This window comes from Antechinus flavipes, chromosome 2 (assembly GCF_016432865.1).
Source record: "Antechinus flavipes isolate AdamAnt ecotype Samford, QLD, Australia chromosome 2, AdamAnt_v2, whole genome shotgun sequence".
Lineage (NCBI taxonomy): Eukaryota > Metazoa > Chordata > Mammalia > Dasyuromorphia > Dasyuridae > Antechinus > Antechinus flavipes.
This window is the reverse complement of record NC_067399.1, coordinates 492,269,530-492,286,207: the sequence shown is the minus strand read 5'-3', so window position 1 is coordinate 492,286,207 and position 16,678 is coordinate 492,269,530. Positions and strand designations below refer to the sequence as shown.

Below are 16,678 nucleotides of genomic sequence, written 5' to 3'. Positions count from 1 at the left end.
AAGGTAAGCACCTTCCATTACTTAAAAAAAAAATACATATATCAGAGAATAACTTATACCATCATCTGTGGTTTCCTAAATTATAATTCTAAATCCATCCATCTTATTACAAAATAAATAGAACAGAAATGACCCAGCTTTCCCATTCTCCTTCTCTAGAAAACAAAAATATTAGCCAAGGGAAGGACTAAGAATATTTAAAGATCAATTCATATCATATAACTTAGAAGGATGCAGAATAGGCCCAGTAAGACATTAGGGATGGCAGCAAGCTTCTAAATGTCTTTCTCTCATGACTGTCCCTGAAGCCTGATCTCAAAAATAATGTGGTAACCATTAAACAAGAATTTACCAGCGCTAGTCACAGACATTATCTTATCTTGATTTTTCTCCATGTAACAGAGGCATTGAGGGAAGGAATACAAGTCTTTCCAGTTCCCTTTACATCCCATATTTCTACTAAACTTTAGCAAATCTATTTCAGGAAATAGTTCATAAAATCAGTGGCTCAAAGGAAAACAAAGACCAGATTCATTGAATTCATTTGTAACTGATTGAAAGAAAAGAACTCTTTAGGAAAATTCTTTTCCCTTAAGACAATCCGTGGGTCAACTCAAGAATAACTGGTGAAATACAATCCAGAGGGCTGTAACCTTGACATTGTCACTAATCCCATTTAAATGTGGCACAGAAAATAGGGTTCTTCCTTAGATGAGTACAATCAGATGGCTAGCCAGTGTTGGAGCTGAAAAAGAAAAGATTCTTTAAGAATTGGGAACTACCTGGATTTTAAAGGACTTGAATTCTTTAAGAACTAGTTATTGTGCAATCAGGCAAACTAAAATTAAAGTAGAAGTGACAGAATCCCCCAAAGAGTCAATTTCAAGGAATCTTTGAGATAGTGAGAACTCCACTTTCTTTTAATTTACACAAGTGTCTACCAGTGTCTAAATTTGGACCTCGTGGGTGACTTTATATCTATTATATAAGTGTTAGCCTGCTTCAGTGTGAAGAAAGTCATCACTGAAAAGTGGGCCTTGCAGTAATGATTTTTTTCTTCCATTCAGAGGTATTTGCAAAGGTTACCTGGTAGGTAGGGAGGAGTGGTGACTTTTATCAGTGGATGGAATACTCCACTGATGAAATCACCAGATCCTTAAGTGAGTGAAGTTGACATCAATTCACAAGCTACCACAAAAGTCAGGTATATCTGCAACATGCCCAAATTCTTTAATGATAACGATCAATGAGATGAACCACCATGATGTCCTCCTACAATTCTGTTCCTAGTAGCTCAAAAATAGAATACAGGTCTGCAGGTGGCAATTGTCATGGTTACATGCGCCAAAGGATTAAAAAGAGAAAAGATTTTAGATTTAGAATTAGAAGAGGCATCTTATAAGCCATCGTGTCTGACACCCCTACTTTACAGATGAGGAAACTGAGGCTAAGAGAAGTTAACTGACTTTCCCTAGGTCACACAACTAGTAAATATTGGAGGCAGGCTTTAAACCCAGACCTTCCTGACTGCAGTACTCCATCCAATACATGATATTTCTTCTTTGAGAATTTACCCATTTAGAAATCTTAGGATCTCACCATCTTCTCTCTCCTGCATAAACCATGATGTTTTGAACAATCCCCATATGCAAGGGATGGGAGGGAAGGAAAAAAAAAAGGAAAGAAAAGTGTTGAGAAGTAGTGCTAAGACTAATTCTACTTTTGAAAAGTAAGAGGTAATCCTTCCCATATGTGCCACCCTAATCAAGTTTTATCTTTTCTCCACTCCTTATATTCACTTTATATTCCATTATATTCTTTATCTTTTTTTATTCTCCTTTCACTAACTCCTCACATTTGTCCTTTTACTGTTCCATACTTTGCATATGATTTCCCACATGATTCTCCAACAATCCATCATTCAAAACACATGTAAAAATGGGAGAATAAGAGAAAGGAGAACAAAAGCAAGGAGCATTCAGGAAAGAGGGCGAACTTCATAGTAGAAAGGATACTGGAGTACAAATCAAAAGGTCTGGGTTAAAGTTCTGGCTGAAGACACTGCAATATACTAAATTTCAGCTGCGTGACTTTGGGCAAGCCATTTCCCTTTCTTGGTCTCATTTTCCTAACCTATAAACTGAGAAGTTTGGTCTAGATGATTTCTAAAGCTTCCCTAAAACTTTTATATTTTATAATCCTTGGAGAATGTAGTTTTAGTCACCAAATTCCAGTTATTATAACTTTAGACTTTTTTTTCCCTTCTTCATATGGCAAAATGGATTATAATTCTAGGAAATTTGTGAAACTCCCCAAACTATTGGATTTTATATTGTATTGTCCTGAGGGGAGGAGGGGGTTCTTTATCCCATAAATATGTTGACTGACTCTCCAGCCTGAAAACCTGCTAGGGACATGGGCTTCTTGGGAAAGAAGTTGAAGTCAGGTACAAACCTTGAACTGCCTGACGTTCCTTTGTGCCACAAGGTGGTGCTCATTTTCTGGAGTGATGCAGTAAGCCAGTCGCTGAGAATGAAGTAGAAAGAGAAAAGAGGTCAGTGCTTTCTGAAAATGCTAGCTGCCCACCCCAAATATAATGGGGCTGATTTAGTAAGTGGATAAATAAAAAAAATTTAAATAATTTTTAATTATTAAATATTTTAAATAATAAATAAATAAAATAAAAATTTAAATAAATGAACAATGAATAAAAATAAATAAATAAATACAACAAATGAATAGACATAGCTCTAATATGTCCTCAACTCTCTCTTTACAATGTGTATAAAATACATAGCAAACCATTCATAAAAACCTATTTACCCAAGAGGAATACAGGCTAATCCCACTTTAAGTGACGTTAGCATATTAAAATCTGGATTTATCATCAAGAAATTAGATGGGTAGTTCATTAATACCTACTATATTTAAGTACTATGAGAGATGCAAAGGAGAAAAAAAATAACATTCTGTGGTTTTTGTACTCTAAGAGATTTACTAGATGTAACTCTTTGAGAGACACATGGTATAATATAGTAAAAAGAACATTAGAGTCAGAGAACCTGAATTTAAGACCCTTCTCTAGGTCTTGGTTTCCTCCTCTGTAAAAAAAAATGATGGGGTTGAATTATACAATTTTCAAGCAAGCAATCAACAAGTATTTAAGCACAATGTGACAGGAACCATGTTAAGCACTGAAAATTCAAAAACAAAATTGGAACAGTCCCTAACTTCAAGGAGATTACATTATATTGAAGATGAGGGATGGGGTGGAACATATGGATGTGTAAAAACTAATTCAAGATAGTTCTTGAGAAAAATAGTATTAGCATCTAGGTGTTAGGGAGCAGAAGAATGCTCTGTAGTACTTGAATTGAGTATTGTCAGTACAGATTCTAAGAAGCAGAGAAAAGGAAAGGATGGATTCCTTATTTTCTCATTTAGCTGAAAATCACATGCCCATAGTTCTGGCCTAAGGTCTTATACATAAAATTAATATGTTTGTTGAACTTACTACAGTTTAGTTCAGGTACAAGTTCTATACATGTGAAATGAGGTTAGATAAATAAAAAAACAAAATAGAATTGATATAGTGGTGTTTGTATCAGCCATAAAATGAGTATATTACTGAGATGACTCTGGATGACATTTTTGGTGCTCTGCATGGAAGTGTATCACAGAAATAATAACAAATACTTGTTAAGTGTTGACTCTCAGCAAGCTCTATGCTAGGGGCTAGGAATGATACAGATCCAATATGACAAGCAATCCCTGTCCCCAAGAAATTTACATTCTCACCCTGTAAAAGCTTTCACCATCCAAACTTGTTTTCCAATGGACAACACAGGAAAAATTAACAAGGACTCAAAGAACTTGGGAAGATCTGGGTTTGAGTCCCAGGTTTGCTGGTCAGTAGTTTTATAATCTGGTCAAGTCATTTAATCTCTTTGGGCTTCAGTTTCTTCATTTGTGAGCTAAAAGAATGAAGGGCAATGTAGCTCTGATTTCTAAGGTTTCTTACAACTGTAACAAACTATAAAAGTAGTCCTCAATCTGATATTAGATTCCTATGGGACCTTGATAAAGCTCTACCTACTTTCTAAAACTCAGTTTCATATCTGTAAAATTAGAAGATTGGATTAGATGACCTATAAGGATATTGAATAGCAGAAAATATTGCCCATATTCCCTCAACTCCGCCTGTAATCAACCCTTGATTCTGTCCAAACTAGAGTACTTACCTCTCTTAGAGAACCCCTCAAGCTCAGGAATTTGTAGATAATGTAGGCAGGCACTAGCACCATGGAGGAAAGGGCAATGCCCCAGCCCACACAGTTGGCCCACAAAGGGAAGACATAGTCATCATAGGTGAGGGGCTTAAAGTTGATGATGCTGACAACCACCACAAACTAAGGAGGGAAGGAGACAGTTTAGGTCAACTTAACAAATACCAAGCACTTAATATATTCAACATCCCATACTAGATATTTGGGAGTACAAATACATAGAATATGCAGTGGTTGTCCTCAAGAAAAAGAGGAAGAGAGGAAGACACACACACACACACACACACACACACACACACACACACAGAATTACATGTACATAGAATGTTCTTGATAATTGTTTTTGAGTGAAATAGAGAGGAGAGTAATGAAAAGAGGAAGAAAAGAAAAATAAATAATGGAAATAGGAGTGAAATAAGGAGGATAAGAGAGAATAGGATGACATTGAAGGGAAAAGGGTAGAGAGAGAAGACAAAGGATGAAGTGGGATGAGAGAATTGGGGGGAAAAAGGATATAAGTAGAAAAATCTTCACCAACAATGGATGAGAAGTGTGTTCATTTAACAGTACATAATTTTTTTAAAAAAAACTGGGACTTTAATGGACTGTAGCTTAATTCATATAAACTGTGCAACATGATTAGATCACCCACCCCAAGCTACTGAGATAAGACTGCCTAGGTCTAGAATCAGGGAAGAACCTCAATGAATTCTGCCTTGGTTAGGATGCATGTAGACTATTGCATTTTGTTCTCAGTGCCATATTTTTTTATCAATGCCATTAATAACTTAAAGAGTATCCAAAGTAGAAGGAATAGGGAGGGGAATGGAAAACTGTTAATACAAGAATCAGTTGAAGGAAGTAGAATGTTTAGCCTAGAGAAGGGAAAACAAGAAGAAAAATGGTAATTGTCCTTAAGCATCTAAAACACTGTGATAGGGAATAAATATTAGATTTGTTCTGTTTGGCCCTGGAAAGCAGAACCAGGATCAATAGATGGAAGTTAAAGAGAAATAAGTTTCAGGTCAATATAGCAAATTACTAATAATCAGAGTTGTCCAAAGTGCAATCAGTTGCTTGGGAGGTATCATGTTTTTTCTTACTAGAGACTTTCAAGCAAAAGCTCAGATGTTCTCTTGCTTGAGATTTTGTAGAAGAGAGCCTTGCTCAGTGGAGTTTAGACTACATAACCACTAGTTTTAGCTAGAGGTTGAAGTTGATGATGCTGACAATCTCATCAGCAGATCCCTTCTGATAACCCTTCCATCATCACGGTCCTTTCCTGATTTGGACCCTTCCAAATTTGGTTCCTTCCAAATTTGAAATTCTGTGTCTATGGAGGAAGGGGAAAGAAGTGAAGGGAAAGAAAGAAGAAGAAAAAAATGAAAATGAAACTTATAATGAAGAGGCAAAAAATTCAGAGCAGGAGAGTTAGGCATTAAAAGTTAGACTTAGTTGGGACAATGTGAGTCAGCCAGTCAATCAGTCAGTCAACATCATTATATGTGATAGACATTGTGCTAAGCACAATGATAGAGAGAAAAGGATGATCCCTCTTCACAAAAAACTGTACATTCTAATGAGGACAAGATGTAAATTACCTGCATACATGATATATTTACATATACATGTGTATAGTTATGTAAATTTAAATATATAGTAGTAGTAGTGGTAGTAATAGTAGCAGTAGTAGTTGTAGTAGTTGTAGTAGTAGTAGTAGTAGTTAGATGGTGATCTCAGAGAGGCATCTGGGGGAGACTGGAAAAGACCTCCTGTAGAAGATGAGACTAGAACTGAGTTATGAAGGAAGTCAGTGAAACAAAAGTGAGAGGAAAGCTTTCTCAGTTCTGATGAACAGATTGTGCAAAGGCATTTTGTCAGAAGATGAGTATATGAGCAACAACAAATAGGTCAATCTAGCTGGATGGTAGAGTATGTAAAGAAGAATAAGCAGTAAGAAGACTGAAATGGCAGAAAGGATTAAGGTTGTAAAAACTTTGAATGACAAACAAGGACACTGTATTTGATTTTGGAGTTTATAGGGAGTCACTGATGTTTAGTGATGGGGGTAGGGATATGATATGATCAGTTTTAGAAAAATTATCTTGTCTGTTAAGTGAAGAATGGATAGGAATAGAAGAGTTTACACAGGGAGATCAATTAAAAGACTATTGCAATAATCTGGGTGAGAGGTGATGAGGACCTGAACAAGGTGGTAGTTGTGACAGTAGAGAGATAGGAGCATATTTTAGATATGAATGAAAAAATGATAGTATTTTACAACATATTGCATATTTAGAGTGAGTGTAAGGAAGGAGTCAAGAATGACATTATGGTTGAGATGTCTTCCTCAGCTAATAAGGAAGTCTGGAAGAAGGGTGAGTTGGCAAGACAATTAGTAGGGGAGATTACTTCTGTGGACATTCTGAGTTGAAATATTTATGGGACATCCAATTTGAAATGAGTTGGCAGATGGCGAGATAGTACCTTAGGAAAGAGAGTAGAACTGAATTTATCAACATGGAAACTTGGATAAAGATAATAGTTGAACCTATGGAAGGTGACAAGAAAGAAATGGCTCTAAATTAACTACATTATTACTTTCAAAATTTTCTACAACCTTCATATCCCTGGAGACATAATTCTATCTTCTTCTCTGGAAAATTCAAGCTACTCACCAATAGGAAGGCTGGGCTCACAAATTTCCAGCAGAGTCTCCAGTAGAGTCCTGGTTTGAACCCCATCATCTGCTGAATATCATTGCTGAATCTATCCACACCTGAGAAATACAAAGATACACACACAAATGCATATATTAGTCAAGCAGCAGGCCTTTATCCAAGATAAATCACAAACACTAGAATAAATGCCCAAATGCCATCCAGAACAGAAGGGCTACTCTTAAACCTGCCCTAGTTTCAGCATCAAGTGGTTCCCCAAACATTAATGGAATTAAAGTAATTACTGCCACCCTTGGTGAAGAAAAATCATAAAGTCAGATCCAATGCTGACCTCCCCTGAGGTAAAAAGCAAAGCAATTTTGTTTCTTTAAGTATTATTTTTCTGTATAGATGCAGATTCAATTCCTGACTGTTGACAGGAATAGAAAAGTGCAATTTCTTGATAAATCAGATGAGTAAAAAATCCAAGAAATGAGGCATTTTGCAATCATTTGAATTATATTATCCTTTGGACATCAACTTCTTTTTCCTAACAGTTCATCTCAAGAGTGATGCTTTGGTACAGAGGAAAGAGCACTAGATTTGGAGTCAGATGTTCAAACTCCCAGCTCTGTTACTTATTACATTGCAATTTGGGTACAGTTACTAAATCTCTCTAGGCTCTTCTTCCTACTCTATGAAATGAAGGGGTTGGACTAGGTATCCTGTGAGGTCTTTCCCAGCTTTATATCTTTATTCCAATTAGATGCTCCTAAATCCATAACATTTTATATCACTGACCAATTGCCCAGGAGGGTGAAGCAAGTCCAAGTTAAGACTTTCATGGTTGATCCATTAAATAGATGATCTAGAGCTATTCTTATAAATTAGGATAACACATAATTACAATTCATCCCTTCTGATGTTAAGTGCTGCATAAATTTCCATATGCCAAGCTACTGTGGAGCTAACAGTAATTTCTCTAAAGAAAGAAATACAAAACAAAACACTTACCATAGAACCATGAAACACCAATGGCTTCCATTAAAACAGCAAACAAAATGGAGGTTCCCGCAGCAAAAGTATCCAGCAATGTCAACACATATATTCCACCCTGAAGCACAGAATAAAGCAAGCAAACAACAACAAAACAAAACAAATTCATATTTACTTCCATTCACTTAAATTCAACAAACATTTTCTAAACCCCTACTGTGTGCAGAAGATAGTGCTGGAATCACATGATTAAAAGAATAACTCAGTCCTAGCTTTTAACGAGCATATGTTCTATCAAGGTTATAAGTTGTAAGTAAGCCAAATTTATTATAAGTAAGCTAAATTTCTGAATTATATTTAGAGATAAAGAATCATGATTTAGATAGTAATAGGACAAAAACAATCAATTGTAAATAGGATCAACTGAATTAAAAAAAAACAGAACCAATTTGGTCATTTAAAAAAAAAAGAAAAAGGCAAAGAAATAATGCTTGTGAGATTGGAGAGAACTTGAGTGGTAATTTTTTTTCAAAGTTAGCTTTAGCTCATCAGGTGGTCAGGCCACAGGGAAAGGACAGACAGTGAAATTCTCATTTCCATGAATTCTTTTTGGGTCCTGTATTTCCCTCTGCATTTTCTCTGTCCCCTAGAACACATTTCCATTAAAATGATTAGCTCAACAGGTCACAGTAACACTGAAATCATAAGATTATATATATATATACACATATATAGATATACTTGCATATATATTTTGCCACTATCTGTGTGGCCTTGGACAAGTCACTTTTGGGGGGACTGAGTTTCTTATCTGTAAAATGACAAGTTTGGACTGAAGAGCCTTTAAGTTCCCTCTAGTTCCTAATTCAATGTTCAATGCTTTACAAACTGTTTTCAAATCCATTATATTATTTGATCTTCACAATAATGCTTCAAGGCAGGAATTATGATCTCTATTTGACAAATGAAGGAACTGAGATTTAGACCAGAAAAAATCACTTGTCCAAGATCATGTAATTAGAATGATGAAGCTGAGACTTGAGTTCACGATTCGAGCATCAAAAGTCAAAAATATTCCATTGCCCCACTGACAGGTACCAGAAGCTCCTCTCACTAATACCTGCCCTAGTCAATGACTTACCTTAGTGATACAAAACAGAGCCAGCAGGAAGGTGCCAAAGGTAACAGCAAATGTGAAAAGCTTCCTGTGCCGCTTCAGGATCTGGAAGTCATCTGCAAGGCCAGTGATGACAGCCTCCATACCTCCCATCTAGAGAGAACCACAGCAGGTTCAGAATCCTCCTTTGAACAAAAGAGCTGTGGATGCCCAGAGCATGAGGAAGGATGCGATGAAGGAGGCAGGGGGAATGGGGGGAGGGGGAGGTAAAGGAATCTCACTCAGGAGATAGTACCAAAAAACATAGTAGTCAAATGTGTATGGATTGCTTTCAGGAAATAGTCAAAGCTTCACTTAATGAGTATATGGCACGTTCTCACTCACAAGTAGGGTTCTAATAACTTTCCACTAGAGTCTCTTCCTCTACTCCTGATCTTTGTCTAGTTCTTCTGTTCCCATCTCAATCACTAAATCAACCACTGTGTGTAGGTGTGTACATGCATGAGCTTGTGTAATGAAGTTCTTCCCTGAGTCCTGCCCCCTCAGAACTCTGCCCTCTACTAAAGAACTAATCACTTTATAATGCAATCTAATTACTTAACATGTTATACCTTGTATTTCTATAACACGTTACATTTTTACAGTTGCAAAGAGGTCTTCAGAAGGCCATATTTTAACCTAAAACAGTAACTCAAACAGTCATCATTCCTGACACCAAAGAAAGCCAGTAGAGGGGAATATTTCTGACTAGGAAAGGGAAAACTTGGCTGCCCTTCAAGACCTGGTGTGTGAAAGACAGGAATATGTTACCCCAAGGCAGGATAAATGGATGTGAGATGTAAACTGCCCCTATTTGTTTGAGATCCAGACATGAGACCAATGCCAACCAAATACCACGGCCCATATACTATGAAATACTAGAAGGAAACACCTTTGGCAGCTATGGATAAGTCATATTTTGAATTCATTGATAGAGTCAGGAATAAATGAAAGAACACTAGAAAAGGAAGGAGCCAAGGGATTTAGCTCTGGCCCTTTCTCTGATGATAATTTTCTATGTGATTAAGGTCAAATCATTCAATCTCTCTGAGATTCAGTTTCCTCATTTACTGAATAGTAAGGATAACCCCTTGCCTTCCTAGATGTCCTCTGAGCTGTCCTACCAGCTGCCAGGGTTATTGTAAAGACTGAATGAGATCATACCAATAAAAGCATTTTGTTGACTCTAAGTTCTGTGCACATGGAAGAAGGAGAGGGTGTTATGTTTTATAAAGTCATTCCACATCGACTATATTATATTTTCAAAGCTCTTCACAGCATGAGGTGGCCAGACCACATATTATTATCCCTATTTGATAAATGAGAAAATTAAGGGTGATTAAGGCCTCAATTTCCTTCTATGTAAAATGAGGGGGTTTGACTAGATAGATGGATTCTAGGGTGCCATTCAGCTCTGGCATTTCATATGCAAAGAGCTATTCCAGTTCTAAGATTTCACTTTCCAAGGCCTCTCCAATTCTGACATTTTTTGTTCTAAGTTTCTTTCCATATTTGACATTGCTGACCTACAGCCTCTCAAATGCTAACATTCTATTATTCTTATTCTAATGTATTTGTCAGTCTAAATTTTCTGATATTAGTCAACATTCCCTGCTTAATTGCAAGGGTACTGGGTTACTGGTCTAATTCAAGTTTGGAAGTCTTTATGTGCTGGAATGGAAGAAGTAATCTTGTCCTGAGAGGATTAGGAAGAAGAGAGTCAACTGGGGAAAACATACCGAGCTATCGATACCCAGGGCCAACAGCATGATGAAGAATACTATGGCCCAGAAAGTAGATCCTGCTAAAGTGGAGATGGCTTCTGGATAAAGGATGAACACCAAGCCAGCACCTGAAAAACAGAAAAGTAATACATCCTGTCACTGCTAAGGTTGGTCCCACCATACATTGAAGGCTTGGGTTCTAAGATGCCATCCTAAGGGGAAGAATCCTCCCCAAATGTGACATCAACAGCATTCTTGGACATTAGCAGCTCTGGTCTCAACTGAAGTCCCAAGCCTGTGTCCTCTCTCCTGGAACAGTTTATCACCAGTTAGAAGCATGTTCCTTATTGTTTTCTCTGTCTCATCATCCTTTCTCTCTTCCAGTCAAACAATCCTCATCTTTCATGGCCCAGTTCATAGCTCACCTCTTCAGTAAAGCCTGACTTTTCTCCCACAAGATCTCATTTCCCTCAGATCCCTCACAAAAATATTCACTTCACCTATACTAAAAGGGATTCATTTCTGCTGTGGTCTTTGATCGTCTCAGTCAACAGTCAGTTAACAAGCATTTATTTCTTTACCCTAGTACTTCCAGTTTAAGAAGAAATTTCAAATTTGAAGATTGAAAATAGTTAACAATTGCTGACTCTTAACCTGCTTAGAGAGGCAGAATAGTTAAGGGTAAGAATTCTAAGTCTTAAAAGTCAAAAGATCTGGATTTGAGGGCCAAGGGCTTTGTAACTCCCAGCCCTTTGAACTCCTGATTCCTTCAAAGCTCATTCCAAGGGCTCCATTTCTTCATGACGCCTTTCCTGTTGTTGCTGGTGCTGTTGCTAGTGCCTTCTAAAACAATTTTGTATATATTTTTACATTTATTTTATGTGTACATGTTGTTTTCCCCACAGAATGCAAGTTCCTGCTTGAAGGACTGTTGTGGAGATTGTTTTATTTTTATCTCTTTATCTCCATTATCTAGGATATAGTAAATAATAACAAATGCTTGTTAAATGAATGAAAGTCACTATAATCCCTTTAAAATTTAGTTTTCTTATCCACAAAATGGAAATAATAATAATATTTGTTTTAACTATCTCATAGAGGTACTGTGAGGAAGTTGCTTTCTAAATATTAACATATTATGAGAATAGCTATTTATTAATCTATGGGTGTATCTTTACTGAGGTAACATGGAGTCCTAGATAGGGATAAACTCAGAGTCAGGAAGAGCTCAAATCATGCTTCCAATTCTTAATTGGATGAGTGACCGTGGTCTATTCATTTAACATTTAATTTTCAGGCAAATCCCTTGGACAGATCTATTAAGCCATAGATAGATTCTAATTTGGTTCCATGATGAAATAATATGAGACACACTATATCAAAGTACACAGAGCACTTTTTTGTGATTTAATTATTTCCCAATTACATGTAAAAACAATTTTAACATTAAAAAAATTCAGTTCTAAATCCTCTCCTCCTTCCTTAAGACAACAACAATTCTATTTAGATTATACATGTGCTGTCACGCTGAACATAAACAGAGGATCCAAGAATCAGGAAGTCCTGGATTTAAGTCGAGTCTGACATACTAATGAAGAGACCATGGACAAATCACTTAACTTCTCACGGCGCTAGGCAGCTAACAAAGATTCTAAGTTATAGCAGGTGGCCAAATTTGAATCTAGAGGGAGTTTCCATACCAGGAATTCCTCCTTAGCAATTAAATCACAAATAAAGACTTCCTATTACTATACCCTCTAAAAAATTCTTTATTAGAAACAGAACCATATTGTAAAACTTTAACTTTAGAGAGTTGAGGCTCCAAGAGTTTTATTACCTTCTGTTGCCACATCTTCAATTTTAACCTTGTGTTCATGAGCCATGTAGCCCAGTATAGAAAAGATGGCAAACCCAGAAATGAAACTTGTGACACAGTTGATGGTGCTAGTTAACAGAGCATCCCTGAAATAAAAGAATAAGAATGTTAAAGCTTGCAAGAAATTGAAGGAAGGATATCATTCATTAAATGAATTCTACCTCTGGCAATTCTTCCAATACCATCTGCCCTGGCTTTTTGATGGACTCAAGAAGTTTACTGTGCTGGAGGAAATTACAAAATCAAGCTGCTCTGGCTAGTAGATTAGAAATATACCACCTACAGAACTGCCTACTCAACACACAAAACACTTTCTATAGGCTCAAAGATACACATAATCTAAAATAACCTAGAAGGATAAATATAAGAACCAAAAAAATCTAGAAACTTGCTTTGCTGTTGGAATCATTATATTTTGATTGTTGATGCTTTCTGTTGGCTCTTTCTGTCCAGCCTGAGTTCTAAATATCTTTGATAAATACATCCTATGAATCACTTCCTCTAAGACCTTGTTCATGTACAACCTCCTCCAAGAAACCGTTCTTGGACTCATTGACTGATCCCAGAATCACAGAATTAATTGAGTCAGCCAGTCCAATTCATATCTGAGAATACCCTCTCTAACGTGCCCAAAAGCCTTCACTTGAAGATCTCTAATTAAGAGAACATTAATTTCTAATACATTTCATTTAATTTATGATAACTCTAAATGTTAGTTTAAAGTTAGTTACTTAAAGAGTTTGTCATTACCCAAAACCTCAATTAGCCTCCTTGCAGCTTCTACCAATAGCTTTTAGTTCCATTTTTGGGGGCCAAGCAGAAGACAACAGGCTCATCACTCTTCAACATGGTGTTTCTTCAAATATTTTAAAGCTGATATTTTGTTTCTTCCTAAGTATTCTCTAGGCTAAAAATCCCTGGTTTCTTCCAAGTGATTTTTGCAAGACATTGAGTCCAGTCTTTCACTATCTTGATCTTTCACTATTTGAAATAATTTCACTCTTCTGGACCTGGTCAAACTTACCCATCTCTTTCAAAAATGTATCATGCACAGACTAAACATCGTGCTCCTGATATCTCCTTTAATGCAGCCTTTACTCATACCATAAAGTTTTTCTATCTTCCTTATCACACATTGGACATATAGTGAGCTCACACACCATTGAATCGCTCAGACCTTTTTGCATGATTGTTGAATAATCATGGCTCCCCCTGTACTTGCAAAGTTGACCAGGGGAAAACTGCATATTTGTCCCTATTAAATATTATCTTGAAGATTGGTGTGGTATGAGAATCAGCTAACCATGAAACCATAAAGCCCTTTGTTCAAGTTCTGCCTCTGATATATACTAACTATGTGAGTAGCAAATAAGCTGTTAGAAAGTGCTCATCTGCATTGGTAAGAGCAGTTCCTTACTGAACTTGAAGAAATCATAGGAACGGTCCTCAAAATTAATCTTATTTGGTTTGTTCTGTCCATTGTGAAGTTTTTCTTCATGCTTTGAGACTTGATTTTGCACTTAGCATCTTCTAAGATACACTATCACAGCTCCCTGCCTCATTCACCATCATATCATAAAACCTTTTCTTTGTTTCTTTTACTCACACAGCACTTCCCCTTTTCCCTACCAGACATACTCATTTATATCAAGTGATCTCAACCCCTATATCACTAAGAAGACCAAGGACATCTGACATGAATTCCCTCCTCTTTCATTCTTCAAAACTTCTCAGCTTAATTACCCATTCCTTTAGGTCAGAAAAAGAATATGTAGCTCTACTTCTCATGAAAGTCAATTCTTTCCTCCCATGCCCTTGATTCCCATTGCCTTTAGCCTCCTCTAAGACCTTGCTCCCTTAATCACCTTTCTCTCACTCATGCTCAGCATCTCTTCCTCCATCTGCTTATAGGTAACTGGGAGTCCCTATGGACTCCCTAGGTCAACACAAAAACAAACAAATCTTCTGACATCCTTTCACCAATCCATCAGTCCTATACTTTCAGATTTCTAGGGGGAAAACACTTTGATTACTTCTTCAACACTTTACAATCTGGCCTTTGTCTTTACCATTCTACTGAAAACTACTCTCTCCATCAAATCCATTGGTGACATGGATAATTATAAAATCGATTGGCCCCCTTTTTCAGTCTTCATCTTCCTTGATATCCTCACAACTTTTGAATACTTTTGATCAGTGTCAAAAGCCAGGATCATGATATAACAGAAGAGGTTTGGATTTAGCGTCAGAAGAAACCTGTAATCAGATGTGACCCTTACTAGCAATGTGACTGGAAGGCAAATGGTGATAATACTTATACTATCTATCTTATGGTTAATAACTTTTTTTATTGCTATATGATCTGGATTTTTCTTTTCTGGCATCTGCCTGAGGACCTCAACTCTGCCTCTACCATATGATGAAAAGGAACTTCTAAGAAGCTGGATTTCCTGAATATTTCTTTCCTTTTGCTTCTTCACTCTATGCCTATTTTGGGAAGAGTCCAAATTAAGGATGAATTCAGTTGAAAACACCCAAATCACCCATCAACTAATCAAAGAAAAGAAAATTCATCCAATTGCAAAGCAATTTCTCACCTGTAACAATTGTTGTCAAACTTGTTGTAACTGGCAAATGCAATTAAAACTCCAAATCCAGCTCCTAATGAATAAAATATCTGAGTGGCTGCATCAATCCACACCTGCATAGACAAAATGAGGGCACCAATAAATTTTTCTTCCTCCTTGACTATGTAAAAACAGACCACTTAGCTAACATAAGAAGGAAGAGAGATTGCAATGGCATTTCTATCATCTCAAGCAAATATGAATAGTTTTTGCTCTGGTACCATGATCACATTCTTTGTCTTTCAACAAAATTAACCTCTTTCTTCTCCCCCCCCCCCCTTCTTTTTTGATGTCTGGCAGCCATAAATAAGCAGTTCTCCTTTGGTATGTGGAGTTTCTTTCCCACAAGACAGATGTATTTGCTAGAAATATATTGCCAGTGTGGAAAGAGTTTTGGTATTGGAGTTGGAAAACTTGCTTTTAAATGCTGGCTTTTGACATTTATTAATATTGTAACTAGGGTCAAGACATTTGGAATCTTAGCTTTTTCCTTGGTAAAAGGGGATAATTATATTTGTACTATCTACTTCACAGAGTTATTTGGAAGGCACTTTGCAAGTATTACAGCACTTTGTAAATATTACAGGACTAGAGAAATGTGTAGTGGTGCCATTATCATGACGCCTATCCAGAACTGTCACCATCGTCACTCACTGGCTGAATCTAACTGTATAAAGACTTGCATTTCATTTCTAGTCTTTGGCTCTGAAGTGGATTTACTTTATCTCTTACTATCTGAGATCCCTGGATTCCAGAAGGAGAAAATGATTCCTGTATTATCTACTTCAAATTCCTCTCATGTGGAACAAAGCTTACAGATATAAAGATAAGAAGGACCTCGGAGTGCATATAGTATGACCCCTATTTTTTTCAGATGAAAGAAATAAAGCCAAAGGAGATTAAATGACTTGCCCAAAGTGATACAGGTACCAGAGACAAAATTTGAACACATCTTCTGACTTGAATGTCAATTTCTTTCTACTGTACTAAACTGTGAATGACAATACTCTAGAAAAATGTAACACTTAAGCAATTGTGCATTCATGGATCTCTACCATTAGTCATAAACAGTAGCTTAAAACCTATAGAAAAGTCGAAGGATTTGCCTAAGTCAAGGTGATATTTGAGCCCAAATCTTCTGATTTTAGAATTAATTTTCTTTCTCTAGTGTCCTGCAATAGAAATATGTAATAAAAAAAAAGTCCCCTGAAAAATACACAACTTTGTGGAGATGGAGCAAGTAGCTAATTCTTTCTCCCATAAGTCCAAAGAAAGCAGTGGCCTCTAGAAAACAAATCTTGAAGTGTCAAAGGTGAGATTTGAACCAGTTTTTCCTCTTTCCAAATCTTGAAT

At 36.6% G+C, this 16,678-nt stretch overlaps 1 protein-coding gene across 1 annotated transcript in view; it reads right to left on the bottom strand.

Annotated features, from left to right (window-relative positions):
* Nucleotides 1–162: 162 nt before the first annotated feature.
* The window catches only part of SLC6A2 (solute carrier family 6 member 2), a 55,895-nt gene continuing 39,379 nt past the window's right edge, over nucleotides 163–16,678 (bottom strand). The window contains exons 6-14 of the mRNA XM_051979867.1: nucleotides 15,296–15,399; nucleotides 12,660–12,784; nucleotides 10,838–10,950; nucleotides 9,084–9,212; nucleotides 7,961–8,060; nucleotides 6,965–7,065; nucleotides 4,242–4,409; nucleotides 2,455–2,526; nucleotides 163–745 (exon numbers count right to left, since the gene is read on the bottom strand). Coding sequence (XP_051835827.1) covers nucleotides 722–745; nucleotides 2,455–2,526; nucleotides 4,242–4,409; nucleotides 6,965–7,065; nucleotides 7,961–8,060; nucleotides 9,084–9,212; nucleotides 10,838–10,950; nucleotides 12,660–12,784; nucleotides 15,296–15,399 — 936 coding nt within the window. The 3' untranslated portion in view covers nucleotides 163–721. The remainder of the gene's footprint in view (nucleotides 746–2,454; nucleotides 2,527–4,241; nucleotides 4,410–6,964; nucleotides 7,066–7,960; nucleotides 8,061–9,083; nucleotides 9,213–10,837; nucleotides 10,951–12,659; nucleotides 12,785–15,295; nucleotides 15,400–16,678) is intronic.